The following is a 27,549-nucleotide window of genomic DNA, read 5'->3' as shown; positions in this document are numbered from 1 at the left end:
TGGCTCCATGCCCAGACAGGCTGAGGAGGAGGAAGCACCTCCAGCCCCCAGCTCTGGCTCCATGCCCAGGCAAACGGAGCAACTAGACCCCTCCCCCTCCCCCACAGCATGTGAGCCTGAGGGAGGTCAATTACCAACAGCTGCAGACTGGAGTGACCCTCATGTCAGAAGACTTGATAGGCGGAGGCAACAGAAGGAAGGGAGGGGCAGGCCTGGATAAGTGCTGAGTCATGGAGCCACACCCCATGGCCTATATAAAGGATCTGCTTTCTGGCATTCTCTGAGTCAGGCAAAGTCTAAACATATCTTGCTGAAGTCACTTTCTGGTCTCCTGCCTGCCTTGAGAACTTTGCTAGGACTTTGGCAGAGCTGCAGAGGCACGCCTGATTTGGATTTCCCTGACCCGGCCGTCAGCGGAGGAGTGGGACACGACATCTTGGGGCAACATGCTGATTCTGTAAACTGCTTAGAGAGGGCTGTAAAACCACCATGTAGTGATATATGGGTTACTTACGGGACCGCCTACTGCCACTGACAGCCTCCCATCGACCTGTGCGCTCCCATAAGGAGGGCCTCCTCAGGGTGGCCGTCGGCCAAACAATGCCGACTGGCGGCTCCCAGGGGGAGGGCCTTCTCTGTGAGGGCTCCTGCACTGTGGAATGAGTTACCTCTGGGGCTACTACGCCAACGCCCCGACCTCCGGACCTTTAAGCGTGAGCTTAAGACTCTTTTATTCCAACGGGCAGGGTTGGCCTAATTTTAATAGGGGTGGTTTTATTAGGGTCTATTTTATATCTTATTAGTTTTAAATTATGGGGCCAATTTTTAGAATCAGATTTTTAAATAATGTTCTTAATTTGTTTCTTTCTGTACAATTTTTACCTTGGCTGTGAATCTCCCTGAGTCTTCGGAGAAGGGCGGTATAAAAGTATGATAAATAAATAAATAAATAAATAAGTCTGGTGTTGCCCTTCCTTCCTTCCTTCCTTCCTTCCTTCCTTCTCTCCCTCCCTCCCTGTGGTTAGAATGCAGTATTGCAGGTTAACTCTGCCCAGTGCCAGCAGTTCGATCATGACTGGCTCAAAGGTTGACTCTTCCATCCTTCGGAGGTGGGTAAAATGAAGACCCAGATTGTTGGGGGCAAGAGGCTAACTCTGTAAACCCCTTAGAGAAGACTGTAAAAAGCACTGTAAAGCAGTATATAAGTGTTAAGTGCGATTGCTAAGCTATTGCTATTGCTAAAATCACTATTTTCGGTTCCATTGTCACTTCGAACAGTCACTAAACGAGTGGTTGTAAGTCGAGGATTACCTTGTATTGATTTTCCCAGTATAAGATGCCAGAAATAAAAACGAGGCACATCGGAGGATGTGTCAGCCCTTTGAGGTAGGCCAAATCAAATCGGTTGTTTTTTCAACATCTTTTTTTTTTTTTTTAGCTTTCTCAGCACTGCAAGGAAATCACACTCAGGTCCTGCAGATTTTGGAGCACCTAACGCTCCTCTCGGCTGCCGAATTGATTCCTTACGCTGAGGTGTTGACATCCAACATGCACCAGCTGTTCCATCCCGGAGTCCCTCGGCGGATCCTCCAGACGGTCAACAGGATTTGGATGGCGTTGAATATGGTCATGCCACGAAGGTGAGTTGTCTGGCTTGAGCTTCGTCAGGAGATGTTAGGAAGGTAGCGACCTTCACAATGGAACACCATTTTATTGATAGGCCCAGAAGGAAAATTAATACCTAAATTATACAAATACCTACTAGAGTTTGATAGAGTGGAAGAGGTGGTGAAAGAACCGATGATTGCATGGGCAAAGAACATAGGGCACAATATAGATTTAGGTAATTGGGAGATAATCTGGAATAAAAATTTAAAATTAATCAAATCTATTGCTTATAAAGAAAATCAATATAAAATGCTTTACTGCTGGCCAAAATGTACCTGAATCTAAACCCAAAGTGCTAGAAATGTAAGCAACATCAAGGTACCTTCTTTCATGCCTGGTGGACATGCCCCGAAGCGAAAAAGTACTGGGTTAAGATACAGGGATGGTTACAGGATATAACAAAATGCCAAACTGAACTGGATCCAGAAACCTTTCTCTTGGGAATATTTAAGATAAAACTTGATAAAAAAACAAGGTATTTGATTTTGCACATTCTAACACCGTCAAGGATTGCGTTCGCGCAATATTGGAAACTCAGTAACATACCACCAGAGAGTCTGATTATCCAAAAAGTATATGATTGCGCAGAAATGGATAGGCTTACCATAGAATTACAAGAAAAAGAAGATTCAGAATACTATGCGGTCTGGGAAAACTGGTACACACGGACAGTCAATAGAAATAGAAAACAATAAGGCTATTGATTAGATGTATAAAAAAAGGTAAAGGTTCCCCTCGCACATACGTGCGCACATACGTGCTAGTCGTTGCAGACTCTAGGGGGGCGATGCTCATCTCCGTTTCAAAGCCGAAGAGCCAGCGCTGTCCGAAGACGTCTCCATGGCCATGTGGCCGGCATGACTCAACACCAAAGGCACACGGAACGCTGTTACCTTCCCACCACAGATGGTCCCTATTTTTTCTACTTGCATTTTTACATGCTTTCTAAACTGCTAGGTTGGCAGAAGCTGGGACAAGTAACGGGAGCTCACTCCGTTACACGGCAGCACTAGGGATTCGAACCGCTGAGCTGCCGACCTTTCGACCAACAAGCTCAGCGTCCTAGTCCCTGAGCTACCGCGTCCCTGATTAGATGTATATAATGTATATAGAAATTATATGCATTATATACATCTAATATACATTGTGTTTTTTTTATTACGATTTTTTTTCATAACAACTGTACATATTCAATATATATAATGTATATAGAAATTATATCCTGCTGTTACCATATGCCTCCCACCGACCCGTACGCTGTCACAGAGAGGGACTTCTCAGGGTGCCGTCCGCCAAACAATGTCGGCTGGTGGCCCCCAGAGGAAGGGCCTTCTCTGTGGGGGCTCCCACACTTTGGAACGAGCTTCCCCCAGGCTTACGTCAAATACCTGACCTTCGGACTTTCCGCCGTGAACTGAAGACATACCTTTTTATTCGCGCGGGGCTGGCTTAAATTTTAAATTTTATATTTTAAATTTTAAACTACATAAATTTTATCGATTTTAAATTTTCTACTAATTTTAAATGGGGTTTGGTTTTATAAATTTTAAGGTTCTAGGCTAATTATAAGTTTTTTAATTCGTATTTTAAATTGTATATTGTGGTGTTTGTATTTTATTGTTGCCTGTACACCGCCCTGAGTCCTTCGGGAGAAGGGCGGTATAAAAATCAAATAAATAAATAAATAAATAATAAATAAATAAATATATGGAAGGTAGATTTGAAATATACAGTAATGTCACAGCTCTGTTGAATATGTACAGTTGCTATGGAAAAAAAAATCGTAATAAAAAACACAACAGAGCACCGTTGCCAATAGAATGGGATATTTGTAGCTCAGGGTTGAACTATAGGGCCCTTGGTGCTCCCTGAGTTTGGTGGTTTTCTTGCAGGCCTTTTATGACCTAACTAGAGAATATCATCAATGCTATAAAGAGAGGAGGAGGACTGTGGGGTCTTTGATGCTTTCTGCAGACGTTTCATGACCCAACTAGATAACATCATCCGTGCTAGAAGGTAGTGGGACTTGGTCCCTATTTATATATAGGCTTGGCAGTTTTGGTGGGAGTGTTCTTGGTAGTCCATAGAATTGGGATTTGGAATTGGAATTTGGGATTTAGAATTTGGAATTGGAATTTGGAGTTGGATTTTGGAATTGGAATTTGGATTTGGAATTTGGAATTGGAATTGGAATAAGTTATTAGCCAAATGTGATTGGATACAGAAGGAATTTGTCTCTGGTGCATAAGCTCTCAGTGTACATACAAACAAGAATACAAGAATATAAGAGCAACCAACAGATTTAAACTTAATGTTAACCGCTTTAATCTAGATTGCAGAAAATATGACTTCTGTAACAGAATCATCAGTGCTTGGAATACTTTACCTGACTCTGTGGTCTCTTCCCATAATCCCAAAAGCTTTAACCAAAAACTTTCTACTTTTGACCTCACCCCATTCCTAAAAAGACCAAAAGGGGCGTGCATAAGCGCACAAACGTGCCTACCGTTCCTGTCCTATTGTTTTTCTTTTCTTCTTCCTATATATATATTGATGCTTATACCTCCTAATATTTACTCATATATATGTTTATATACTATATAATCCTTTTTATATGATGTTGTGACAAAATAAATAAATAAAAATAAATAATTAAGAAGGTAATATAATCACTGTATATAAATGTAGAAACAACAAGTACATACAAACGACAAATGTACATGCGAAAAAGGTAATATAAGCATAAGATACCAATAGGAGAAGGTGGTAGAAAATATGAGAAGCATAATAGTAGTAGAGCCATACTACATGGGTAAATATCCTTAGGCATAAGAGAGTGTTGTGGGAATTAGGTGTTCAACTGAGTGATGGCATCAGGGTTTCTATCTAGTTGTTTTGGCATGCAATGCCTTATAGCGCCATCCCGAGGGGAGGAGTTGAAACAGCTTTTGTCCCGGATGTGAGGTGTCTGTAGATATTTTCTCAGCCCTCCTTCTGACCTACTCACTGGAAGGCAGGTTGGTAGTCATTGGGTTTTTTTACAGTCTTAACTATCTGTTGAAGTTTCTACCTGTCCTGTTTGGCTCAATTGTGGCCGTAAATTGAGGACTACCTGTAATTCCTTTGTAGAACTGTTATCAGCAAATCCTGGGGCAGATTAGGCTATTGTTTAATGTTAGCTTGTTTGCCTTGAGTTGGTAGCTTCTTCTTATTACTTCTTGATTGTTGGTCTGGTATTAATCTGAAAGGGCAAGCCAGATTCCTGTATGTAGGTAGTCCTCGATTTAACGACCACACCTAAGCCCAAAACTTTTGTCGTTAAACAAGACATTTGTTAAGTGAATTTTTACCCCGTTTTACGACCTTTCTCATCACAGTTGTTAGGTGAATCACTGCAGTAGTTAAATTTGTAGCACGGTTGTTAAATGAATCCGGCTTCCACGTGGGCTCCTCTTGTCAGAAGGTTGCAAAAGGCGATCACGTGACCCCAGGGCACTGCAACGGTCATAAATGTGAGTCAGTTGCCCACTCACATTTCCATTCTAATCACCTGAATACGGGGATGCTGCAGTGGTCGTCCTTGTGAAAAATGGCCGTAAGTCACTCTTTTCAGTGCCATTGTAACTTCGAACGGTCCCTAAATGGACTGTTGCAAGTTGAGGACTACCTTTATATACCGTATTTTTCAGAGTATAAGATGCACCTTAGTTTTTGGGGAGGAAAATAAGAAAAAAGCTGATTGGCAGGTGGATTGGCCTCCCGGAATACCCCCAATCAGCTGTTCCCAGAGGGGAATTTTAGCAATAGTTTCCTTGGTTGTGAGCTCTGTGCCTTGGGTTGTTTTTTTTTTACTCCGTTTCAGAATAAACTTTTTTCTGCCTCTGAAAGCCTCCAAAACAGCTTCAGAAAAAAAAAAGCCTTTGGAGCTCTGTTTGGAGGCTTCTTTTCTGAAGCTCTGTTTGGAGGCTTCTTTTCTGAAGCTCTGTTTGGGGGCTTCTTTTCTGAAGCTCCGTTTGGAGGCTTTTTTTTCTGAAGCTCTGTTTGGGGGCTTCTTTTCTGAAGCTCTGTTTGGGGGCTTCTTTTCTGAAGCTCTGTTTGGAGGCTTTTTTTTCTGAAGCTCTGTTTGGAGGTTTCTTTTCTGAAGCTATGTTTGGGGGCTTCTTTTCTGAAGCTCTGTTTGGAGGTTTCTTTTCTGAAACTCTGTTTGGGGGCTTCTTTTCTGAAGCTTCGTTTTTGATGCTTTTTCAGCCTCTGAAACCTCCATATGAGCAGCTGGGCAGGGCTACATTCAGAGTATGATGCACCCAGATTTTCACCCTCTTTTTTGGAGAAAAAAGGTGCGTCTCATACTCCGAAAAATACGATAGGTAGCAATAACAAACCAGGTGTTCCGCCAGGTGATTCTTTGCACCTGGCGGTTCCTCCAGATGATTCCTTCTGCCTTTTACACCTGGTTGGCCAGTGGAAGAGAGAGATTTGTTCTAACCTGGGCTTTGCCCTGATTTGGTCTGGCAGTTCTGGAACTTCTTATATTTACAGCTGTTTTTTTCTTCCAGGTTGTGGGTAATGACAGTGAATGCCCTGCAGCCATCAGGCAAAACGGTCAGACAGCAGAAGTACACCCAGAAAGACCTTCTCATTGATCCCCTGATTGTGTTAAGGTGTGATCCGAGGGTTCACAGGTAAGGCTGTCGTGTCGTCCCTTCCCCCCCCCTCCCCGTTTCCTCAACCACAACATGTGACCTTGATTTCTCGCACAGGACGCAACCAACCACAAATATGCAGGCACGACATTTCAAAGATTGTGTCAATTCCGGGTGGTACGGTTAGTCCTCGACCTATGATTGAGCAATTGAGCCCAACATTTCTCTTACCAAGCCAGTTGAGTGGTTTAAGCGCGTTTTGCCTCGTTTTACGACCTCTCTGGTCGCCGCGGTTAAGTGAATCACTTGCAGTTGTGGGAAGTTAGCGACATGGTTGTTAAGCGGAATATGGCTTCTCCTTGGGCTTTGGTTGTCAGAAGGTCCTAAAAGGGGATCGCTTGACCTTGGGATTTTGCAGCTGCCGTAAATAGGAGTCGCTTGGTAAGCGTCTGAATTTTGGTCACGTGAACGAGGGGTCATGTGTGAAAACGGATCATAAGTCACTTTTTTCTAGTGCTGTTTTAATTTTGAGTGGTTGCTAAACTGCCTGTAGACCTCTATTCTCCTCTTCTCTCTCCTGCCTTCTATTTCTTTCCCCTGTTTGTGTCTCCTTAGGTGTCCTCCTCTGATGGATATCACCCTGCATATGCTGAATGGCTACCTGCTGGCTTCAAAAGCCTACCTGAGCGCCCACCTCAAAGAAACGGCCGATCAGGATGTCAAGCCTTTGCAAAACAACGTAACGGGCCTGGAAGGCCCTGAAGTGACACGGGAAGAACTGAAAAACGCATTGCTAGCAGCCCAGGTAATTTTACAAACGTTCAGGTGTTGAAAGGACCAGTTTTCAAAAGCTTAGCTGCTGGGCAGACTGGTTGAGAATCGTTTGACCTGAAGCGGAGTTTTCAAGATGTCCCCTAATTTGGATAATGAAACCAAGCAAGTTCAGAGAGCACCAAGGAGCCTTAATTTTATCTCACCTTTATTACTTTATAAGTAGCTGAAGACAGCGAATATACTTAACGTTCCTTCCTCCTCCTATTTTCCCCACAAGAGCAACTCAATGAGTTGGGTGGGGGAAAAGAGAGAGAGAAGGGGGAGGGAGGGAGATCCAAAGTCACCTAGTCAGTTTTCATGCCTAAGACAGAACTAGAGCTCACCATCTCTTGGTGATCGGCCCAAAGTCACCCAGCTGGCTTTGGTGCTTAAGGTGGGACTAGAATTCACTGTCTCCTAGTTTCTTTGAATCCTAGTGTCAAGTTTGAAACTTGGACAGCTACGTGCCTCTTCGTTTCAACTTGTCCTTAGAGTTAGCAGGTGGGGAGATGTTACTTTAGAACTGGTTAGCTGGAGAAACAAAACCTCCACAATTTTGCTGAAGATGGTTGAGAGCCTGAAACCTTTTCAAAGACTCCATACCAGGTGTGGAGTTGAAGCAGACGGTTCCCGTAACAAAGTGTACTTGTTTACCTGGACGATGTGAGAGGTTGGGGATTTGGTTGGGGAAATTATTGTTTAATTCTATGGACCAGCGTCTGGGAACCTCGGAGTTAGTTTTGCTTCGACATTACCAGTCAGTGTATTCAGTAAACAGTAAGATTTTCGGAAACGTAATTAACTTGGAGCTTTATTTGGATTCTCCGAGCTGGATGTTGTCTCCTAGTTGCTTTACTTCACAAGCCATGGCCTGGTCTCAGCCTGGTTGGTTGCTCTTGACTTACCTGCTCTTACATGCTCCTGTCAGAGTCTGAATCTGAGACAGAAGACAAACAGTGGACAGAGAGCGGGAGAGTGGTTCTGTTGGCTGTGGAGGTGTTGTGTCCTCCTCGCCTCCGTCCAAACGATGGCTTAATTAGCCAGCTCTTATCAGCTCTGGCAGCAAAAGAATCAACATCTGCCAAGAGCCCTCAATAGCTGCCAAGACGCTGGTGAGTCACAACCTTCAGCTCTAGTCAATCTGTGGATTTGCCTGATGAAAAGAGACACACCAGCTCTTGCTGCCTTTTATAACCTGTGGGGTGTGGCTGCATGACTCAGCACTTCCTAGGCCTGCCCCTCCCCTGTTTCTGTTGTTCCCTTCTCTCCTGCCTACGAAACCTAGGATTGAGCCAAGCCTGATTGCTGTCAGCTGGGTCTGCAGGCGTGGGCTGGGGGGGAAGAGTCAGGAGAAGGAGGCCTCGTTATCTCTTTCACTTGGCCTGCTTCTGGCTCCTGGAGCTGATCCAGGGAGGCCGGTGCTTCCACGATAAGTCCTGACGGCCCTTCTCCCTCACTCTCCAAATTACATTCTGGGAGCAGGCCCGGCTCTGAGTCACTTTCGGACAGCAGGCCCGGCTCCAAGGCACTTTTGGGCATTGGGCCAGGTTTGGGAGCCACAACAGGAGGAAACTAGGGAAGGGCAAAGTCAGGTTGGGCAAAGCAGGGGAGCTTTATTTGGGCAGAGCAGGGGAGAGATAGAACAAGGGAGAGGGGGTTCAGATGAAGACCAAAGCCCACCCCCTCCTCACCCTAGGGCGCACAGGGAAGAATGCAGATGAGAGCAACGTGGGTTGTGTGGCTTATGAGGAAGGAAAGGGCTTAGATTCCCTTCACAAGGCACACCTGGGGATGGAGTTTAAAGGAGAGGCTGTTGGGAGGGGCTGTTGTGTCTGCGCCCCCCCCCCAACCGGGCCCCCTGCCAGAAAGTGACTCGGAAAGTGAGGGGGAAGGGCCAGCAGGACTTACCTCGGGAGCACCGGCTTCCCTGGCTTAGCTCCAGGAGCCAGAGGGAGGCCAGGTGGAGGAGATAACGAGGCCTCCGTCCCCTGACTCTTTCCCCCCCCCCAGGGCACGCCTCCAGACTCAGCTGATGGCAATCAGGCCTGGCTGGACCCTAGGTTTTGTAGGCAGGAGAGGTGGGAACAACAAAAGCAAGGGTGGGGGAGGCCTAGGAAGTGCTAAGTCATGGAGCCACACCCCACAGGATATAAAAGCAGCAAGGGCTGCTATACCACTTTGTGGCGAGCAAATCAACTGCTTAGAGGGAGAAAATTAGAGTCCTGTTTGTTCCTGGTTTCCTGGCTGACTCATCGGCATCAAGAGAGATAACAGAGACACTTGGCAGACGCTTCCTAGTTTGCTGCCAGAGCTGATAGTTCCCGGCTAATTAAGTCATCGCTCGTGTCTCCCGGACTGCGGAGTGGGATAGAACAGAGGCGCTTGTCGGGGAAAAACGCTGAATTCATTTAATGTTGAGAGTTGTGGCCGGCATTTCTTCTGACTGTTTGAATTAGTGCTGTGCTTCTGTATGCTTGTCTTGCTCGAATTATTCCTCGCTTCTGGGACTTGTTATCTTGCCGTGCTGGAGTGATTGACTGTAGTCATTCTGCTTACAGCATTTGGACTGGAGTATCTGCAGCCAGAAGCTGCTACAGGTTTGTGGGAGAGTTTTTATCCAGGCCGGAGAGTAAAAAAGGACGTTGGGGGCAAAGATGGTGCCAATAAAGGGACTCATGCCGGTTCTCTGGCTGTGTTGCCTTCGTCCCACGCCCTGGGTCATCACATTACCTTCTTCCAGGATAGTGCCGCAGTGCAGATCCTTCTGGAGATCTGCTTGCCTTTGGAAGAAGAAAGCCCTCCGGGCAGGAAGTCCAGCAGACTGTTAAAGAACCAGCCAGGAAGTGCCATACGCAATCCTCCAAACAAGCAGGTCACAGAGGAAGAGGAAGAGGAGAAGGAAGGAAGAGACGGGGAGGAAGTAGAAGACAGCCTTCTCTGCAGCTTGAGGGAAGTCCAGTGCCTGGTTTGCTGTCTTGTACACCAGATGTTCATCGCCGACCCCAACATTGCTAAGCTGGTTCACTTCCAGGTGTGTGTTTTGTGTTTTCAGCTGCTCTTTGGACAACTTGGCTGCTCGTGCCATGCCGGACCATCTATAGCAGGGGTCTCCAACCTTGGCAACTTGAAGACTTGTGGACTTCAACTCCCAGAGTCCCTCAGCCAGCAAAGCTGGCTGAGAAACTCTGGGAGTTGAAGTCCACAAGTCTTCAAGTTGCCAAGGTTGGAGATCCCTGATCTATAGCTTTCAATGGATGTGTGGGTGGGTGTTTCCTGGGATCTGTCACTTGAGCTCAAAGTGCCATCAGTGAAATAGATAACACAGATAATCCTTGAGTTACGACTCTAATGACCAACCCCGTTTTATAACAACTTACGACCGTAATGGGCAAGGTCCATTATGGTCGTAACTTGAGGATCAGCTATTTGGCAGTTTCTTGACTGGGGTATTGTTTACTTGATTGTTGGTCTGAGGTTAACCTTGGAGTTAATCTATGCCACGGGTGTCAAATTCGCAGCCTCACGCTGCCTTCACGTGAAGTTTCGCGACATTTTTTCCCCTTCGCGGATCTGGGATGGGAGTGGCCTGCATGTGACGCATCCAGCCCTCAGGCCAACAGTTTGACATCCCTGATCTATGCTGATTTGGGTGCTGATTGCTGATGGAGAGATGCTGGAGTCTTTTTGTTTTCTTTTGGGCTGGTAGATTGTCCCTTTTGTGTAGTCTATGGATCTTGTTAAAGACACCAGAATATAAACTGACAGCAAACAGCACTCCTTACTAGCATTGATGATGTTACCTAGTTGGGTAATGAAACGCCTGCAAGAAAACAACCAAGCTCAGAGAGCACCAAGGAGCCTTCAGTCCTCCTCCTCTTCCTCTTCCTCCCCTTTTCCTCCTCCTCTTCAGAAACCTCATTCCCTTCTTGCACTGATGGTCTTACCTAGTTGGGTTATGAAACATCTGCAAGAAAACAACCAAGCTCAGGAGCACCAAGGACCCCTCAGTCCTCCTCCTCTTCCTCCTCTTTTCCTTCTCCTCCTCCTCTTCGCAAACCGCACTCCCTTCTTGCACTGATGGTGTTACCTAGTTGGGTTATGAAACACCTGCAAGAAAACAACCAAGCTCAGGAGCACCAAGGACCCCTCAGTCGTCCTCCTCTTCCTCCTCTTTTCCTTCTCCTCCTCCTCTTCGCAAACCGCTCTCCCTTCTTGCACTGATGGTGTTACCTAGTTGGGTTATGAAACACCTGCAAGAAAACAACCAAGCTCAGGAGCACCAAGGACCCCTCAGTCGTCCTCCTCTTCCTCCTCTTTTCCTTCTCCTCCTCCTCTTCGCAAACCGCACTCCCTTCTTGCACTGATGGTGTTACCTAGTTGGGTTATGAAACATCTGCAAGAAAACAACCAAGCTCAGAGAGCACCAAGGACCCCTCAGTCGCCCTCCTCTTCCTCCTCTTTTCCTTCTCCTCCTCCTCTTATCTGCAAGAAAACAACCAAGCTCAGAGAGCACCAAGGATCCTGCATGTCAACCCTGAGCTGTAAAGATTCTCCTTTGGTTTTGCTTGAAACAGGCAGGGCTAAGCCAGATTTCTCGCATGGGCCATTGTTTCTTCCCTTCCTCTCCCAAACAGGGCTACCCTTGTGAGCTGCTTCCCCTAACTGTGGCTGGCATCCCCTCAATGCATATCTGCCTGGACTTCATCCCCGAACTGATTGCTCAGCCTGAACTGGAGAAACAGGTACTGGCTCACGCAGCTGCCTCCCACCCCTCCCCGTATGTGTGGGTCTGCATCTGTTGTGTCTGTGCCCCCTGAGCCGGGCCTCCTGCCAGAAAGTGACTTGGAAAGTGAGGGGGAAGGGCCGTCAGGACTTACCTCGGGAGCACTGGCTTCCCTGGCTCAGCTCCAGGAGCCAGAGGCAGGCCAAGTGGAGGAGATAACGAGCCTCCGTCCCCTGACTCTTTCCCACCCCAAGGCCACACCTCCAGACTCAGCTGATGGCAATCAGGCCTGGCTGGACCTTAGGTTTCGTAGGCAGGAGAGGTGGGAACAACAGAAGCAGGGGTGGGGCAGGCCTAGGAAGTGCTGAGTCATGGAGCCACACCCCACAGGATATAAAACCAGCGAGGGCTGCTATGCCTCTTCGTAGCAGGCAAAATCAACTGCTTAACTAAGAGCTGAAGTACTGTTTGTTCCTGGGTGACTCATAGGCCTCGAGGGAGATTACAGAGACACTTGGCAGACGCTGGCTATTCTGCTGCCAGAGTTGATAGTGCCAGCTAATTAAGCCATCACTCGGACGGAGGCGAAGGAGGACAGAACAGCATCGTAGATCAGGGGTTTTATTTGTTGTCAAACCAACCTGGAAGAGTGGCCCTGTTCTGGATCCCCTCAGTGAAGCTAGTGCCGTGATGGCGAACCTATGGCATGCGTGCCACAGGTGGCACGCGTAGTCATATCAGTGGGCACGCCAGCTCAGCTCCGGCACTCATGCGCACGCCAGCCAGCTGATATTCGGGTTTTCTGGGCCCACCAGAAGTAGGGAAACAGGCTGTTTCCTGCCTCCGGAGGGCCTGTGGTGGGTGGGGAAGGCCCACTTTTTTTTTCTCACCTGGCTCCAGATCCTCTCTAGGCATCTAGGGAGGGCAAAAACAGCCTTCCCCAGGTCCTCCGGAGGCCCAAAACGGCCTGTTTCCCAACTTCCGATTGGACAGGAAGTGATGTTTTTTGCTGTCCCCAGCCTCCAGAGACCCCTAGAGAGGCTCTGGAGGCTGGGGATAGCAAACAACGTCACTTCCTGTCCAACCGGAAGTTGGGAAACGGGCCGTTTTGGGCCTCCAGAGGGCTTCCGAGGGGATGGGGAAGGCTGTTTTCGCTCTCCCCAAATGCATAGAGAGGATCTGGAGCCAGGTGAGCAAGAAAAACAGGCCTACAAGGCCATGATGGGCCAAGAGCGGGGAGGGGGGAGGGAACGAGGGTTGCACGCGCATGCGCAGGGCAGGGCACAGCACATAGAATTACGGATGTGGGCATGCGCGCGCATAAACTCCACCCCCCACTATCCTGGCACACAATGGCAAAAAGGTTAGCCATCACTGGGCTAGTGGGTCCTCAGGAAGTCAGCGTCTTTTTGGTCCTGGCATCTGTTTTGTGAAACAGTTTTCCCCAGGAACGTGGATGTCCCCAAATCTATTGGCCTCTTGCAATAGAGCCCCAAATCTGTAGACCAGTGATGGTGAACTTTTTTGGCACCGAGTGCCGGAAAGGTCGTGCAAAAATGTCACACTCGTATGTGCACGCTCATGGGGGCCGCGCTCTGGAAAAGTCGAACTTCTGGGTTCTAGCACACATGAGTGGCCAATGATCATCTGGCCGATGCGCATGTACAGGCCGGCTTTCAGCACTGCCGCGCGCGCAAAGGGATTGTGCTCCGGAAAAGCCAAATGTCCAGGTTCCGGTGCGCATGTGCATCCGACAATCGGCTGGCGGGCATGTACACACCGGTTTTCGGCACTGCCGTGCATGCCAAGGAAAGCTGATTGTTGCGCGTCCATGCGTACCAGAAACCCGGAAGAGAAGCAGGCAAGGCTGCATGTGCTAGGAGACATGGCTTCTCATGTCACGTGTGCCATAGTTTGCTATGATGGCTATAGACATTTTCCAAGTATAAATCAAGGACTGCTTGTATGGCTAGTCCTCGCTTTACGACCACCATTGAGCTCCAAATTTGTAGTGCTAAGTGAGAAGTTTGTTAAGTGAGTTTTGCCCCATTTTACAACTTTGCTTGCCAGATTTATTAAGCAAATCGCTGCAGTTCTTAAACCAGTAACATCGTTGTTAAGTGAATCGGGTTTCCCCGTTGACTTGGCTTGTCAGAAGGTCGCAAAAGGGGATCACGTAACTCCGGGACACTGCAACCGTCATAAATACGAGTCAGTTGTCATGCAACCGAATGTAAATCACGTGACCCTGGGGGTGCTGCAACGGTCGTAAGTGTGAAAAATGATCATCAGTCACTTTTTTCAGTGCCGTTGTAACTTCGAATGGTCACTAAATAAATTGTTGTAAATTGAGGACTACCTGTACTTGGAACATCACATTTTAGGGTACCACCCATCTCATTCTGTAATATAGACCCTAAGTAGGCTTCTTCCAGGATAAAATCTAGCCTTGGGCCTCTTTGCTGGCTCAAAGTATAGGTAGCCCTCAACTTACAACAATGTATTTAGTGACCACTTGAAGTTACAACAGCACTGTCAAAAGTGACTTATGACCATATTTCACACTTACGACTGTTGCAGCATCCCCATGGTCACATGATAAAAATTCAAACATTTAGAATAGAATAGAATAGAACAGTACAGAACAGAACAGAACAGAACAGAATAAAATAGAATTTTTTATTGGCCAAGTGTGAGTGGACACACAAGGAATTTGTCTTGGTGCATATGCTCTCAGTGTACATAAAAGAAAAGATACCTTCATCAAGGTACAACATTTACAGCACAATTGATGGTCAATATATCAATATAAATCATAAGGATTGCCAGCAACAAGTTATAGTCATACAGTCATAAATGGAAAGAGATTGGTGATGGGAACGATGAGAAGATTAATAGTAGTGCAGATTCAGTAAATAGTTTGACAGTGTTGAGGGAATTATTTGTTTAGCAGAGTGATGGCCTTCGGGAAAAAACTGTTCTTGTGTCTAGTTGTTCTGGTGTGCAGTGCTCTATAGCGTCGTTTTGAGGGTAGGAGTTGAAACAGTTTATGTCCAGGATGTGAGGGATCTGTAAATATTTTCACGGCCCTCTTCTTGATTCATGCAGTATACAGATCCTCAATGGAAGGGAGGTTGGTAGCAATTATTTTTCTGCAGTTCTAATTATCCTCTGAAGTCTGTGTTTTTCTTGTTGGGTTGCAGAACCGAACCAGACAGTTATAGAGGTGCAAATGACAGACTCAATAATTCCTCTGTAGAACTGAATCAGCAGCTCCTTGGGCAGTTTGAGCTTACTGAGTTGGTGCAGAAAGAACATTCTTTGTTGTCCTTTTTAATGATGTTTTGATGTTAGCTGTCCATTTTAGATCTTGCGATATGATAGAACCTAGAAATTTGAAGGTTTCTACTGTTGATACTGTGTTGTCAAGTATTGTGAGAGGTGGAAGTATGGAAGGGTTTCTCCTAAAGTCTACCACCATTTCTACGGTTTTGAGTGTGTTCAGTTCCAGATTGTTTTGGTTGCACCACAAGGCTAGTCGTTCGACCTCTCGTCTATATGCGGATTCGTCATTGTCTCGAATGAGACCAATCACTGTTGTGTCATCTGCGAACTTCAGTAGCTTAACAGATGGATCATTGGAGATGCAGTCATTGGTATACAGAGAGAAGAGAAGTGGGGAGAGCACACAGCCTTGGGGGGCCCCTGTGCTAATTGTACAGGTATTTGATGTGATCTTGCTTAGCTTCACCTGCTGCTTCCTGTTTGTTAGGAAGCTTGTGATCCACTTACAAGCCTGTTCCGGTACCTGTAGCTGGTTTAGCTTAGTTAGAAAAATGGATAAGAATAAGAATACAAGCAATGAATAAGAATAAGGATACAAGCAATGAAGTGACAATCTTACAGTCAGTCATAAGTGCAAGGAGATGGGTGATGGGAACGATGAGATTAATAGTAGTGCAACTGACTCACATTTATGATAGTCGCAGCCTCCCAGGGGGGTGTCACGTGATCCCCATTTGGCCACCTTCTGGCCAGCCAAGTCAATGGGGAAGCTAATCTCACTTAACAACCACATCACTAAGTGAAGAACTGCAGTGATTCCCTTAACAACTGTGGCAAGAAAAGCCGTCAAACCGGGCAAAACTCACTTAACCAATGTCTCGTTAGCAACATAAATTTCGGGCTCAATTGTGGCCGTACGTCGAGGGCTACCTGTAGCTCCTTTTAAAGGTCTTTCCTGAGTGATTTTCTGGTTTTGCTTCTTCCCTTTCCAGATATTTGCTATCCAGTTGCTTTCTTACTTGTGCATTCAGTATGCGCTACCCAAGTCTCTGAGCGTGGCACGTTTGGCCATCAATGTCATGGGGACCCTGCTGACAGGTAAGCCAGGCTAGGCCTGGAAAGTCTAGCCCTGGAACCTACCGTATTTTTCATATAAGACGTACTTGACTATAAGTCACACCTAAATTTAGAAGAAAAAAACAACAAAAAACGTTTTTGGCTTCCCTTTTTTCGGGCCTTTTTTTGGCCCTTTTCTAGCCTTTTTTTTTTTTTTTGGCCTGTTTTCAGGGCTTTTTTTGGCCCGTTTTCGAGGGTTAAAAGCCTCGAAAATGGGCCAAAAAAATGCCTCAAAACAGGCCAAAAAAGCCTCAAAAATGGGCTGAAAAAAGCCTTGAATACGGGCCGAAAAAGCCCGAAATGGGCCAAAAATGCCTCAAAACAGGCCAAAAAGCCTCAAAATGGGCTGAAAAAGCCTTGAATACGGGCCGAAAAAGCCCCGAAAATGGGCCGAAAAAAGCCTTGAATACGGGCTGAAAAAAGCCGTGAAAATGGGCCAAAAAAAGCCTTGAATACGGACCAAAAATGCCTCAAAACAGGCCAAAAAAAAGCCTGGAAAACAGGCTGAAAAAAGGCCAAAAAAAAGCCCTGAAAACGGGCCGAAAAATGTCCTGAAAACAGGCCGAAAAAAGCCTCAAAAACAGGCCGAAAAAAGCCCTGAAAAAGGCCCGAAAACAGGGCATGCGGAGGCCAAAAAACGGACGGTAGTTAGTGCTGGACAGTCAAAAGGGACTTTCTGTCTCTATGATTCCATTTTTGGAACCAAATCTCTACTTGGTAGTGGGGAGAATACAGCACCCACTTCATCTTTCCTGGTGAATGAGTGACTTTGCCTTTCCCAATCTATTTACATTGTCTGTCATTATGAATTAGTATGTATTTTCAGGCAGTCCTTGACTTACAACAGTTCATTTAGTGACCCTTCGAAGTTACAATGGCACTGAAAAAAAGGACTTCTGACCGTTTCTCACAGATTTCTCATGTGATCAAAATTCGGATGCTTGGCACCTGACTCGTATTTATGATGGTTGCAGTTTCCCGGGGTCACACGATTCCCTTTTGTGACCTTCTGACAGGCAAAGTCAATGGGGAAGCCAAATTTACTCAGCAACCATGTTACTCGCTTAACAACTACAGTGATTTGCTTTAAAACAGTGGCAAGAAAGATCGTAAAATGGGGACAAAACTCATTTAACAGATGTCTCATTTACCAATATACTGTATTTTTCAGAGTATAAGACACACCTTTTTCCCACAAAAAAGGGTGAAAATCTGGGTGCGTCTTATAGCCCCGTCCAGCTTCTCAAACGGAGGTTTTAGAGGCTAAAAATCAGAAATGGAGTCTTAGAAAAAAAGCCCCAAACAGAGCTTAACAGAGTTTAGAAAAAAAGCCCCTAATGGAGCTTCAGAAAAGAAGCTCTCAAACAGAGCTTCAGAGGCTTTTTTTCTGAAGCTGTTTTGGAGGCTTTCAGAGGCAGAAAAAAGTTTTTTGTGAAACAGTGTTTCAGAGGCAGAAAAATAAAGCAAAAAAAAAAAAAGCAAGGCACAGAGCTCACAACCAAGGAACCTGTTGCTAAAATTCCCCTCTGGGAACAGCTGATTGGGGGTATTCCGGGAGCCCAATCCACCTGCCAATCAGCTTTTTTCTTATTTTCCTCCCCAAAAATTAAGGTACATCTTATACTCTGAAAAATACGGTAAACTTTGGGCTCAATAAGACTTAAAATCACAATTGAGCCCAAAATTTATATTGCAAAGTCACATCGTCAAAATTTGTGCATTTGGCAGTTCACATGTGTATTTATGATGGTTGCAGCACCCAGTGGTCATGTGGTCACCTTTTGCCACACTCCCAGCCGTCTTCTGACTGACAAAATCCATGCGGGAAGCCGGATTTGCGTAATGAGTGCATGATTCGCTTAACAGCCGCTACGATTTACTTAACAACCCTAGCGGAAAAGGTCGTAAAATCAGGCACGTCTCACTTAATAATTTCCTTGCTTAGCTACAGAAGACGATGTTGGTCATTGCATTGCATTGGCATCCTTCGGTCTCGAAAGACTATGGTATCGTGCTCTGGAAAGAGGTCCTAAAAGAGCATCTAGTGCAGTGGTTCTCAACCTTTATAGTGCTGCGACCCCTTTAATACAATTCTCCACGATGTGGCAACCCCTTTAATACAATTCCCCACAATGTGGCGACTCCAACCGTAAAATTATTTTCGTTTTGAATTTATCGCACCTGAAGCCGTATTGGCTAGCGATCTGAACTGCTGGCGATTGCCTTGAGGACAGAGGCATTAAAGCGGAGACTCCTCCCCTATTACGTTTATCGCGCCTGAAGCCAGATTCGGCTAGTGATTGGGAGTGATTGCAGCTGGCTTGAGAGGGAGACATCAGAGCAAAGATTTCTCTCTTTTTTAATTCATCACGCCTGAAACCGAATTCGGCCAGCGATTTGAAGAGCCTGCAGCTGGCTTGTGGAGTCAACCATTGGAGCGCGATTCTTCGACTCGCAAGTATACTTCCCATATTTCCGATGGTCTTAGGCGACCCCTGGCAAATCGTCATTCGACCCCCAACAGGGTCCTGACCCACAGGTTGAGAACCGCTGATCTAGTGTGACTAAAAAGGCCAATTCGAGAGTGGCAATCCCTTCCACACTGAGGGCAGATACATTCTGTCCCTTGCCCAACCCCAAGATTTTGCTGGTTCCGGGACTGCCTCTTTGCCTCAACAAATGTCTCTTCGAATTGGAGAAGGCCATGCTGCGTCTTTAGTCTCCAAGCTGAACGATGGGAGGTCAAGGTTTCCCAGTCGTTAAGGTCCATTCCCAGGGCCTTTCGGTCCCTCTTGCAGACATCCTTATATCGCAGCTGTGGTCATAAGTCGAGGACTCCCCTTAGTTCTGCAATTCACTACTGTTATTTCAAACTTTCTTTTGCCTCAACAGTTCTCACCGAGGCCAAGCGTTACACGTTTTTTATGCCTACCCTGCCCTGCTTGGTCTCATTCTGCCAAGCCTTTCCTCCCCTGTACGAAGACATCATGTCTCTGCTCATCCAGGTTGGACAAGTTTGTGCTTCCGACGTTGCCACAGAAACAAGGGATTTTGATCCGATTATTACACGTAAGCCATTGTCCCAACGGTTTTCAGTCTTTTTTGCTTGCCCTTGGGCTTCTCCTATCTTTGGTCGTAGTTGTCGTGTCCCACTCCTCCGCTGACGGCCGGGTCAGGGAAATCCGAATCAGGCGTGCCTCTGCAGCTCTGCCAAAGTCCTAGCAAAGTTCTCAAGGCAGGCAGGAGACCAGAAAGTGACTTCAGCAAGATAAGGTAGACTTTGCCTGACTCAGAGAATGCCAGAAAGCAGATCCTTTATATAGGCCATGGGGTGTGGCTCCATGACTCAGCACTTATCCCGGCCTGCCCCTCCCTTCCTTCTGTTGACGCCGCTTATCAATTCTCCTGAAGCGAGGGTCACTCCAGTCTGCAGCTGTTGGTAATTGACCTTCCTCAGGCTCACATGCTGTGGGGGAGGGGGAGGGGTCTAGTTGCTCCGTTTGCCTGGGCATGGAGCCAGGGCTGGGGGCTGGAGGCGCTTCTTCTTCCTCAGCCTGTCTGGGCATGGAGCCAGGGCTGGGGCCGGGAGGCATGCTAGGACATTCCTCAGCGTTCAGAAGCAGATAAGAAGGCCCCGGCTGCGGGGAAAGCGGACGAGGCACAACAGTAGTAATCAAAGGAAAAGTGTGTGGGAGAGAAAGATACATCATCTTAGGGCAGGGGTGTCAAACTCAAGGCCCGCGAGTTGCACACGGCCCGCCAGGTGTTAGATCTGGCCCGCGGGGCCGACTTAGAAACAGCGAAGAACCAGGCCATGCTCTGTCTGCCAGCAAAAATGGAGTTCTTCATCGGCCCTCCTGAGCGCCATTTTCACCGGAAGAGGGTTGCAAAAGGCCGTCGCGGCCGAAAACAGAGCTCGGGAGCCCGATTTTATTGCCAGAGCACTCGGGCCACCACAGGCGCCCCCAACATGAGTGACGTTTAGCTGGCCAGGTCACACACAACCCTGATGCAGCTCTCAATGAAATCGTGTCTTAGGGTCTCTATTTCCTTCATTCATTGGTTTTAGATATAGGTAGTCCCCTACTTACGACTGTAATTGTCCATGGTGCTCTCTGAGCTTGGTGGCTTTCCTGCAGACATTTCATTACCAAACTAGATAACATCAGAGCTAGAAGGGAGTGGAGTTTGCAAAGTGGAGGATGAAGAAGGAAGGGAGGAGGAGGAGGAGGACTATTTTGTGCTGTCTGAGCTTGGTTGTTTTCTTGCTGGCATTTCATTACCCAACTGGGTAACATCGTCAGTTGCAGAAGGGAGTGGGGCTTGCTCTCTTTTTATATACTAGCATCTTGCCCTGCCACCTCTTCACCCAGTTAAGCAGAGATTAACTCTAAAATTAATACTAGACCTACAGTCAAGCAGTAAAAAATATCCCGATCAAGGAACTACCAGCTCAGAGAAGCAAAAGAACACTAAGCAGACATCTAATCAAGGAAACATCAAGACCACTCCCACAGGGCAAGCCACCTGTAGGTAAACAATCCCTTTCATGACACTGATGATGTAACCTAGTTTGGTAATGAAACATCTACAAGAAAACAATCAGGTTCAGAGAGCACCAAGGATCCGATACATTTCTACTCTGAGCTACAAATATTCTCTTCTGCTGCGACTAATTGGGCCTGGAATTATGATCATAAGTCACATTAAGCGGGTCATCAGGTCACAAAATAGGATGGGATGGAATTCTTTATTGGCCATTTATAGGACACACAAGGAATTTGTCTCCGGTACAGAAGCTCTCAGTGTGCATACAAACGACGAGTGATAAATCAAGATCATAATCATCATAAAATACATTCATCATAAATTCTAAGATACAATATTGCACAATAGTCATAGGATACTAAATAAAAGCAATCAACATAAATCATGAGATACAAACAACAAAGAAGCTAAGGGAATGTAAGGTCCAGCCTCTCCTCCTCATTCAAGAAAGTAAAGACTCTTGAAACTTTGGCATTTCCAAAGGAACCTTTTATTGAACTGGAGTGATAGCAAGACGAAAAAAAAGCAGACTCTGAATTCCCTCAGGCAATTTTTTTTTATTTACATTTATATCCCGCCCTTCTCCAAAGACTCAGGGAGGCTTACAGTGTATAAGGCAATAGTCTCATTCTATTTGTATATTTACAAAGTCAACTTATTGCCCCCCCAACAATCTGGGTCCTCATTTTACCTACCTTATAAAGGATGGAAGGCTGAGTCAACCTTGGGCCGGGCTTGAACCTGCAGTAATTGCAGGCTGCTGTGTTCTAATAACAGGCTTCTTACAGCCTGAGCTACCACGGCCCTGTATATACCAAGGCAATACAGTTAGGATAAAGGAATTAGAAACCCTTCCCTTCAGTCCAATGTGGAATTCAGCCAATCCACAGGTGTGGAGATGTTATTGTAACAGCCGTCCTGAGAACTTGGTAAGGGAACTTTCTCAGGGTCATCCCCTGCCGGCTTTCCAAGGGATTCAACCCACATGGCTCTCCCTCCCCTTACATTCCCCCAAAAGGTGAGAAAATCTCAGAGCACCTGGGCACCAGGATAAAGGTTATAAATCAATAGGGTACAGGCTGTGTGGGATATAAGGAAGAAAGTAATAAACTAATATATCCAAGGTGTCCCCCCCCTTTCCCATTAAGATTGGCAGCATCACGATAGGGTTCTGATAGGAAATAGGTATTGGGAAAGATGAGAAGGATAATAATAACGCAGCCCTACTAGATGGTTTGACATCCCAGGGGCATAAGACAGTGTTGACACACACACACACATATATAGACATACACACACACAAATATGTAACCTATGCCCATGATGGCGAACCTATGGCACAAGTGCCCGGAGTGGCACACGGAGCCATGTTGCCTGGCACACGTGATGTTGCCCATTCCTCTTCTGGGTTTGTGGCATGTATGTGTGCGCGAGGATCAGGTGGCCTTCATGCGTGTGGCAGTGCCGGAAACAGGAAGAACTGGTCTTCTGTTTTCCTGCATGAGCATGTGCGTTGGCCCTCTGATTGTCGCGTGTAACAGTAACCGAAAGACTAGCTGGCCAGCGTGCATGTACGCACCGGAAACCAGAAGTTCATTTGTGCGCGCATGCACACCCAAAATACCTAACTTCACGGCCTAAGCTTTTCCGCTCTCCCACATTTACCTTAGTTTATTTTTTCCCCTTCCTGCCATGAATGTTTTACCTCTAGGCCTCCAGCAGCTGAAGGAAAAGCCTACGGAGCAGACGAGACTTCCTACGACTCACAAAACCGGAGGAGGGACCCCTAGCGCAGACCCCAACGTCCAACTCTGTCACTGCATTGAAAACACCTTCGTTGAAATCATTAACATGAGCGTCGGGGCCGTTTAAAGACACCCGGATGGGTCGGTCGGGCTATCTCAAAATCGCAGGATGTACGTGGATTTTTTGCCGAAGTAAAAAACCGAGGATTGTCTGGAACATTTTTCACCGCTGCGGCATTAACCACAAGTCAACAACTGCTGCTTTCGGAGAAAGCATCTCTAGACTGGGGTGATTAAGATCTGTTCTCTTCAGACAAGCCATCCTGGCTGGAGATTCCGAGAAGAGGAGCATGGGATCAAGAGCAGGGAAAGCTGCTCCGGGGTTACCCTTTTCCTGCTGCCAGGTGGTTCTAGGTTTCCTTGCATTTCAGAGAGGAGGCCGTACAAACAATGATTGCCAATGTGTCGTGTAACATCATTTGGAGAACTGGATTCCCCTTTTGTAAAAAATAGTAATAGTTTTATATTTCTTCAACTGGCTCCACCATATCTTGGATTAAAGCTGAAGAGGTTAAGTTTTAGATAGAACCTTAATCTGTGGGAATGACTTCATAAAGAGTTGTGGGACTATGAATTCAATTCAGTTCAAACCTTAATTGTCATAGTACAACATGTGTACAATGAGATTGGCTGAGCCTCCCTTCGTGCACACACACCCCCAAACACAATACAACTCGCAGTGAAAGACAAAAATCAAGCTTCCCCTCTTATCTTCCCAGCAAGCATTCAAAGGAAGCTGATAAAAAGGAAGAAGGTGGAAGGGAGAGGGAGGGAGAGAGAGAGAGAGAAATCCATTGGCTGTGCCAATTTGAGGAAAATATCTACTTTCTATCCCGTTACGGGTAGTCCTTGACTTACGACAACAATTGAGCCCAAATGCCCATTGCTAAGCAAGATGGTTGTTAAGTAAGTTTTGCCCCCTTTACGACATTTCTAGTTGTTAAGTGAATCACTGCAGTTAAGTTAGTAACCTGGTTGCCGAGTGAATCTGGCTCCCCCCATTGACTTCGCTTGTCCGAAGGTCGCAAAAGGGGATCATGTAAACCTGAGGACACTTGCAACTGTCAAAAATATGAGTCCGTTGCCATGAGCTGACTTTTTATCTGTCACCATGGGGATGCTGCAATGGTCATGAGGTTGAAAAAATGGCCACAAGTCACTTTTTTCAGTGCTGTTGTAACTCTGAACGGTCATTCAGCAAACGGTTGTAAGTCAAGGACTACTTATACTTGCATTGGTGGTCACAAAATTTGGAATGGTGAATCGGGAAGGACGGAACTAAAGATGCCAGGGGGATTTAGTGCAATTCAGTTGTTTTGACGCCTTGTCTTGCTTTAAGCTTTTAAGCTATACGAAGAGACAGAACGTAATAAATCCATGTTTGTTCTTGCTAAGTAGGAAAAGGTTTATAAACCCCCTTTGAAAATTGGGAGGGAGGGGCAGGGTCAGCTGCCGAGCCAAACGGGTGTGAGAAACTGCACTCCATGGAACCACAGCCACTTCCAGTTGTCTAGTAAGCTCCTCAGAGCCATAGGTGCCTTGGAGGGGGACCGGAAGAGTGAGGTGTCCTGACAGCCGAATCTTGGATGGCGGTCCAGGTTGGAAAGGCAGGAGAAGCCCCGGAGAGATCTAATGGTGGTGAAAACGGCCTGCAATGGCAGCTGTGAAGAGCAGACAGCTGGACGAGACTAGTGACAAACTAGCGGGACAACGGAATGATAAATCCTGGTGATAATTGATTCTGACAACTTTATGTGAGTGATCGTGGGAGAAGAGCCTCTTAGACCTTTTGGTGACGGATTAAAGAAGAAACAGCCCTAGGCGGAAGGAGGGTGGAAAGTATTCCCCCCTTCGTGATAAAAAGCGGCCGAAGGAAAGTGTGAGCCAAAAAAAGGGAGAACTGTACAATTAAAGAATGTGATTATTTAAATAAATCAAGGAAAGATTGGCATGAAACTCCAGAAGACACAAAAGTAGACTGTCATAATTTTGAAAAGTAAAAAGAGCTGACTAAGCTGTGGGAGTTGACAGTTTGAATAGAGATAGTGTTTTGACCAGCACGTTAAAAGTGAGTGGACGAAATAAATGAGAAGCTAATGCAAGCCAATAAAGAACTGGAAACAACCGTTATATTTGTCGAATCAGAAAAGGCAGCACATGATTTATGCTTCCAAAATATAAGAGAAGAAAAAGGGGGAGATTTACCAGAGATGATGGCAGAAATATTGGCGAAAGCTCTTGGAATTGGAAAAGAAGAAATGTTAATTGAAATGGACGAAATTTATGGAATCCATACTAATTACGCTAGGCGACACAATCTACCGAAAGAGATTCATATTAGATTTGTTAAAAAGTCAATCCGAGATGAAATTCTCCACAGAACTAGAGATGACCCTATCAAACATAGAGGAAGACAACTGGTGGTGCTAAAGCAAGTACTGAGGAGAGTGAGAGAGTTAAGACCATATCAGTTCTTGACTTCAAAACTGACTAGACATAATATTAATTTTAGGTGGTTGACAACCAGAGGAGAGAATGATTTCATGGCAGGAAAAAAGATTTAGAATAGATACCATAGATAAAGCGGAGGAATTCTGTAATAGGAATTTTAGTAGCGAGGAAGAGCCAGAAGAGAGAGAAACGAGAAGAGGGAGAGCTAAGATTAACAACTGCAGAAAAGAAGGAAATGCAGATTAAAGAGAGAGAGATGGGGAAAGAAGGACAAATAGAAAATAATGAGGGAAGACTTAATGAACCAAGAGAAACCAGATCAACACAGGCGACAAGATCCAGATACAAGTAGAGAAAGGCAGTAAGAGATTAAGATTCTACCCTTGAACATTCATGGCCTGAATTCCCCTCCTAAAAAGAATTTTTTTTAACAAATTAAATAAAATGAATTTGGATATAATAGTAGTACAAGAAGTTCATATAAAGAATAAAAATGAACAATTATTGGTATACCCCAAACAGGGAAAGATGTTTGCATCACTTTCGCAATACAAAAAAAGAGGGGTAGTGTTTTATGTTGAGAGGATTTCGGCTAAACAAATATACAAAGATGACGAGGGTAGGATCTTAATAAGAGAGGTAATCTTAAAATCACAAACTGGTTATACTTGTAGGAATTTATGCCCCAAATGAGGGGCAAGAACAATTTCATAGGAAATTACATAATATAATCGGGACGATAGAAGGAGATAATATCTGCATCTTGGGGGACTTCAACGCTATAGTCGACAGAAAATTAGACCATAAAAGCGATAAAGCAAGAAATAGAAAAATACTACCTAAATGGCAGAGGAGTTAAGTATACAGGATAGTTGGAGAGAGCGAAATCAAGGGAAAAATCAATTTATATATTATTTGAACAGACACAAATCGTGGTCCAGAATTGATATGGCTTGGGTGTCAACAGAATTAAATCCAGAAGTGGGGGAAGTGGAAATAGGCAGACCATAACCCAATAACCCTGGGCAGACCATAACCCAATAGGAATTAGGTGGACCCAACAGAAAACTATACAAATGATACACAATACTTAATACTACACATATTAACAGCAGCACGTATAGCTTACGCGCAAAATTGGAAGAAGGAGAACCTACCAACAGAAGAACATTTAATTAAGAAAATCCTAGAATGTGCAGAGATGGATAAACTCATCGAAGAAAAAGATACAGAATATTATAAGGTCTGGTGTAGATGGTATGAATGGTTGGAAAACAGGAAAGAGACGAAAATTGAATAACGGTAAAATGTAGAGGAAATAAAGGAATATAGATAATATAAAAGTAGAATAAGGTAGAATTAAAATATGTGTAAATAGTAAGAAAGGACCGCTTTGAATAGCTGATAAGAAACAGTGAGATGTATATAAATGTTGTATGTTTGTCTTGCGTTTTAATGTGTTCGAAATAAAAAACTTTTAAAGATCAATAGATAGATAGATAGATAGATAGATAGATAGATAGATAGATAGATAGATAGATAGATAGATAGATAAATAAATAAGGAATTAGGTGGAATGGACAAAAGAAAATGACTAGATGGACCCAAAAGAGATCAATTCTAAAACATGAAGAATTTAGGCTGAAGATGGAAGAACAAATGTGTTTGTTCTTTCAAGAAAATTAAAAAAGACACGAATATTTAAAACCTATGGGATACTGCAAAGGCATTTATGAGAGGCATTGCAATTGTATATATGGCCAAAGAAAATAAAAAGAAAAAACAATGACAGAGAAATTTAGAGGCGGAATATAGAAAACTAGCGACACAATTACAAAAGGAACCCCAAAGAGGAGATTTTAAACAACAAATGGAATTGATTAAACATAAGTTGAATATTCCCGAAAAAGAAGAGCTAGCACAACAAAGCGGAGTAAGCAAAGCTTTTTCGAAAATGCAAATAAACCAGAGGGATGGCTAGCATATAAACTGAAAAAACAGAAAGAAAAGAAAGATGGATTAGTAAATTACAAAATGAAGAGGGAAGTGTATACTACCAAGATGAAGAAAAGAAAAATATAATCCATGATTTCTATAAAAACACTATATAAGAATGATGATGGTAGTACAGAAGAAAAAATACAACAGTGTTTCAAGAAAGCTGAACTAGCCAAAGTCCCAGAGGAGATAAAAAAAAAAACATGCAGAATGAAGATATAAGAATGAATTAATAGAGGCAATTAAAAAACAGAAAAATAACAAAACGCCAGATCCCGATGGGTTACCATTGGAACTATATAAAGAAATACAAGAGTCCTTATATAATGCAGTATTAAAAGAAGCAAAGGCACCGGATTTGGAAAGATGGGGGAAAGTTGCAACTCTCCCTTATTTGGAGAATTGCAAGAGTAAAACTGAACATCTTGCCCAAAATATTGTTTTTATTTCAGAACATACCCATAAAATTAGATAAAGAATACTTTAGAAATCTGGATAA

At 45.1% G+C, this 27,549-nt stretch overlaps 1 protein-coding gene across 1 annotated transcript in view; it reads left to right on the top strand.

The window, feature by feature from the left end:
* Positions 1 to 26,904, top strand: part of INTS2 (integrator complex subunit 2) — a 59,771-nt gene extending 32,867 nt beyond the window's left edge. The window contains exons 18-25 of the mRNA XM_058163854.1: positions 1,439 to 1,640; positions 6,225 to 6,350; positions 6,927 to 7,116; positions 9,865 to 10,155; positions 11,759 to 11,866; positions 16,125 to 16,230; positions 19,141 to 19,317; positions 22,508 to 26,904. Of these exons, the coding sequence (XP_058019837.1) occupies positions 1,439 to 1,640; positions 6,225 to 6,350; positions 6,927 to 7,116; positions 9,865 to 10,155; positions 11,759 to 11,866; positions 16,125 to 16,230; positions 19,141 to 19,317; positions 22,508 to 22,668 (1,361 nt within the window). The 3' untranslated portion in view covers positions 22,669 to 26,904. The remainder of the gene's footprint in view (positions 1 to 1,438; positions 1,641 to 6,224; positions 6,351 to 6,926; positions 7,117 to 9,864; positions 10,156 to 11,758; positions 11,867 to 16,124; positions 16,231 to 19,140; positions 19,318 to 22,507) is intronic.
* Positions 26,905 to 27,549: the final 645 nt, after the last annotated feature.

This window comes from Ahaetulla prasina, chromosome 1 (assembly GCF_028640845.1).
Source record: "Ahaetulla prasina isolate Xishuangbanna chromosome 1, ASM2864084v1, whole genome shotgun sequence".
Taxonomy (NCBI): domain Eukaryota; kingdom Metazoa; phylum Chordata; class Lepidosauria; order Squamata; family Colubridae; genus Ahaetulla; species Ahaetulla prasina.
Note: the sequence above shows the minus strand (reverse complement) of the source record. Positions and strands in the feature narration are given on the sequence as shown.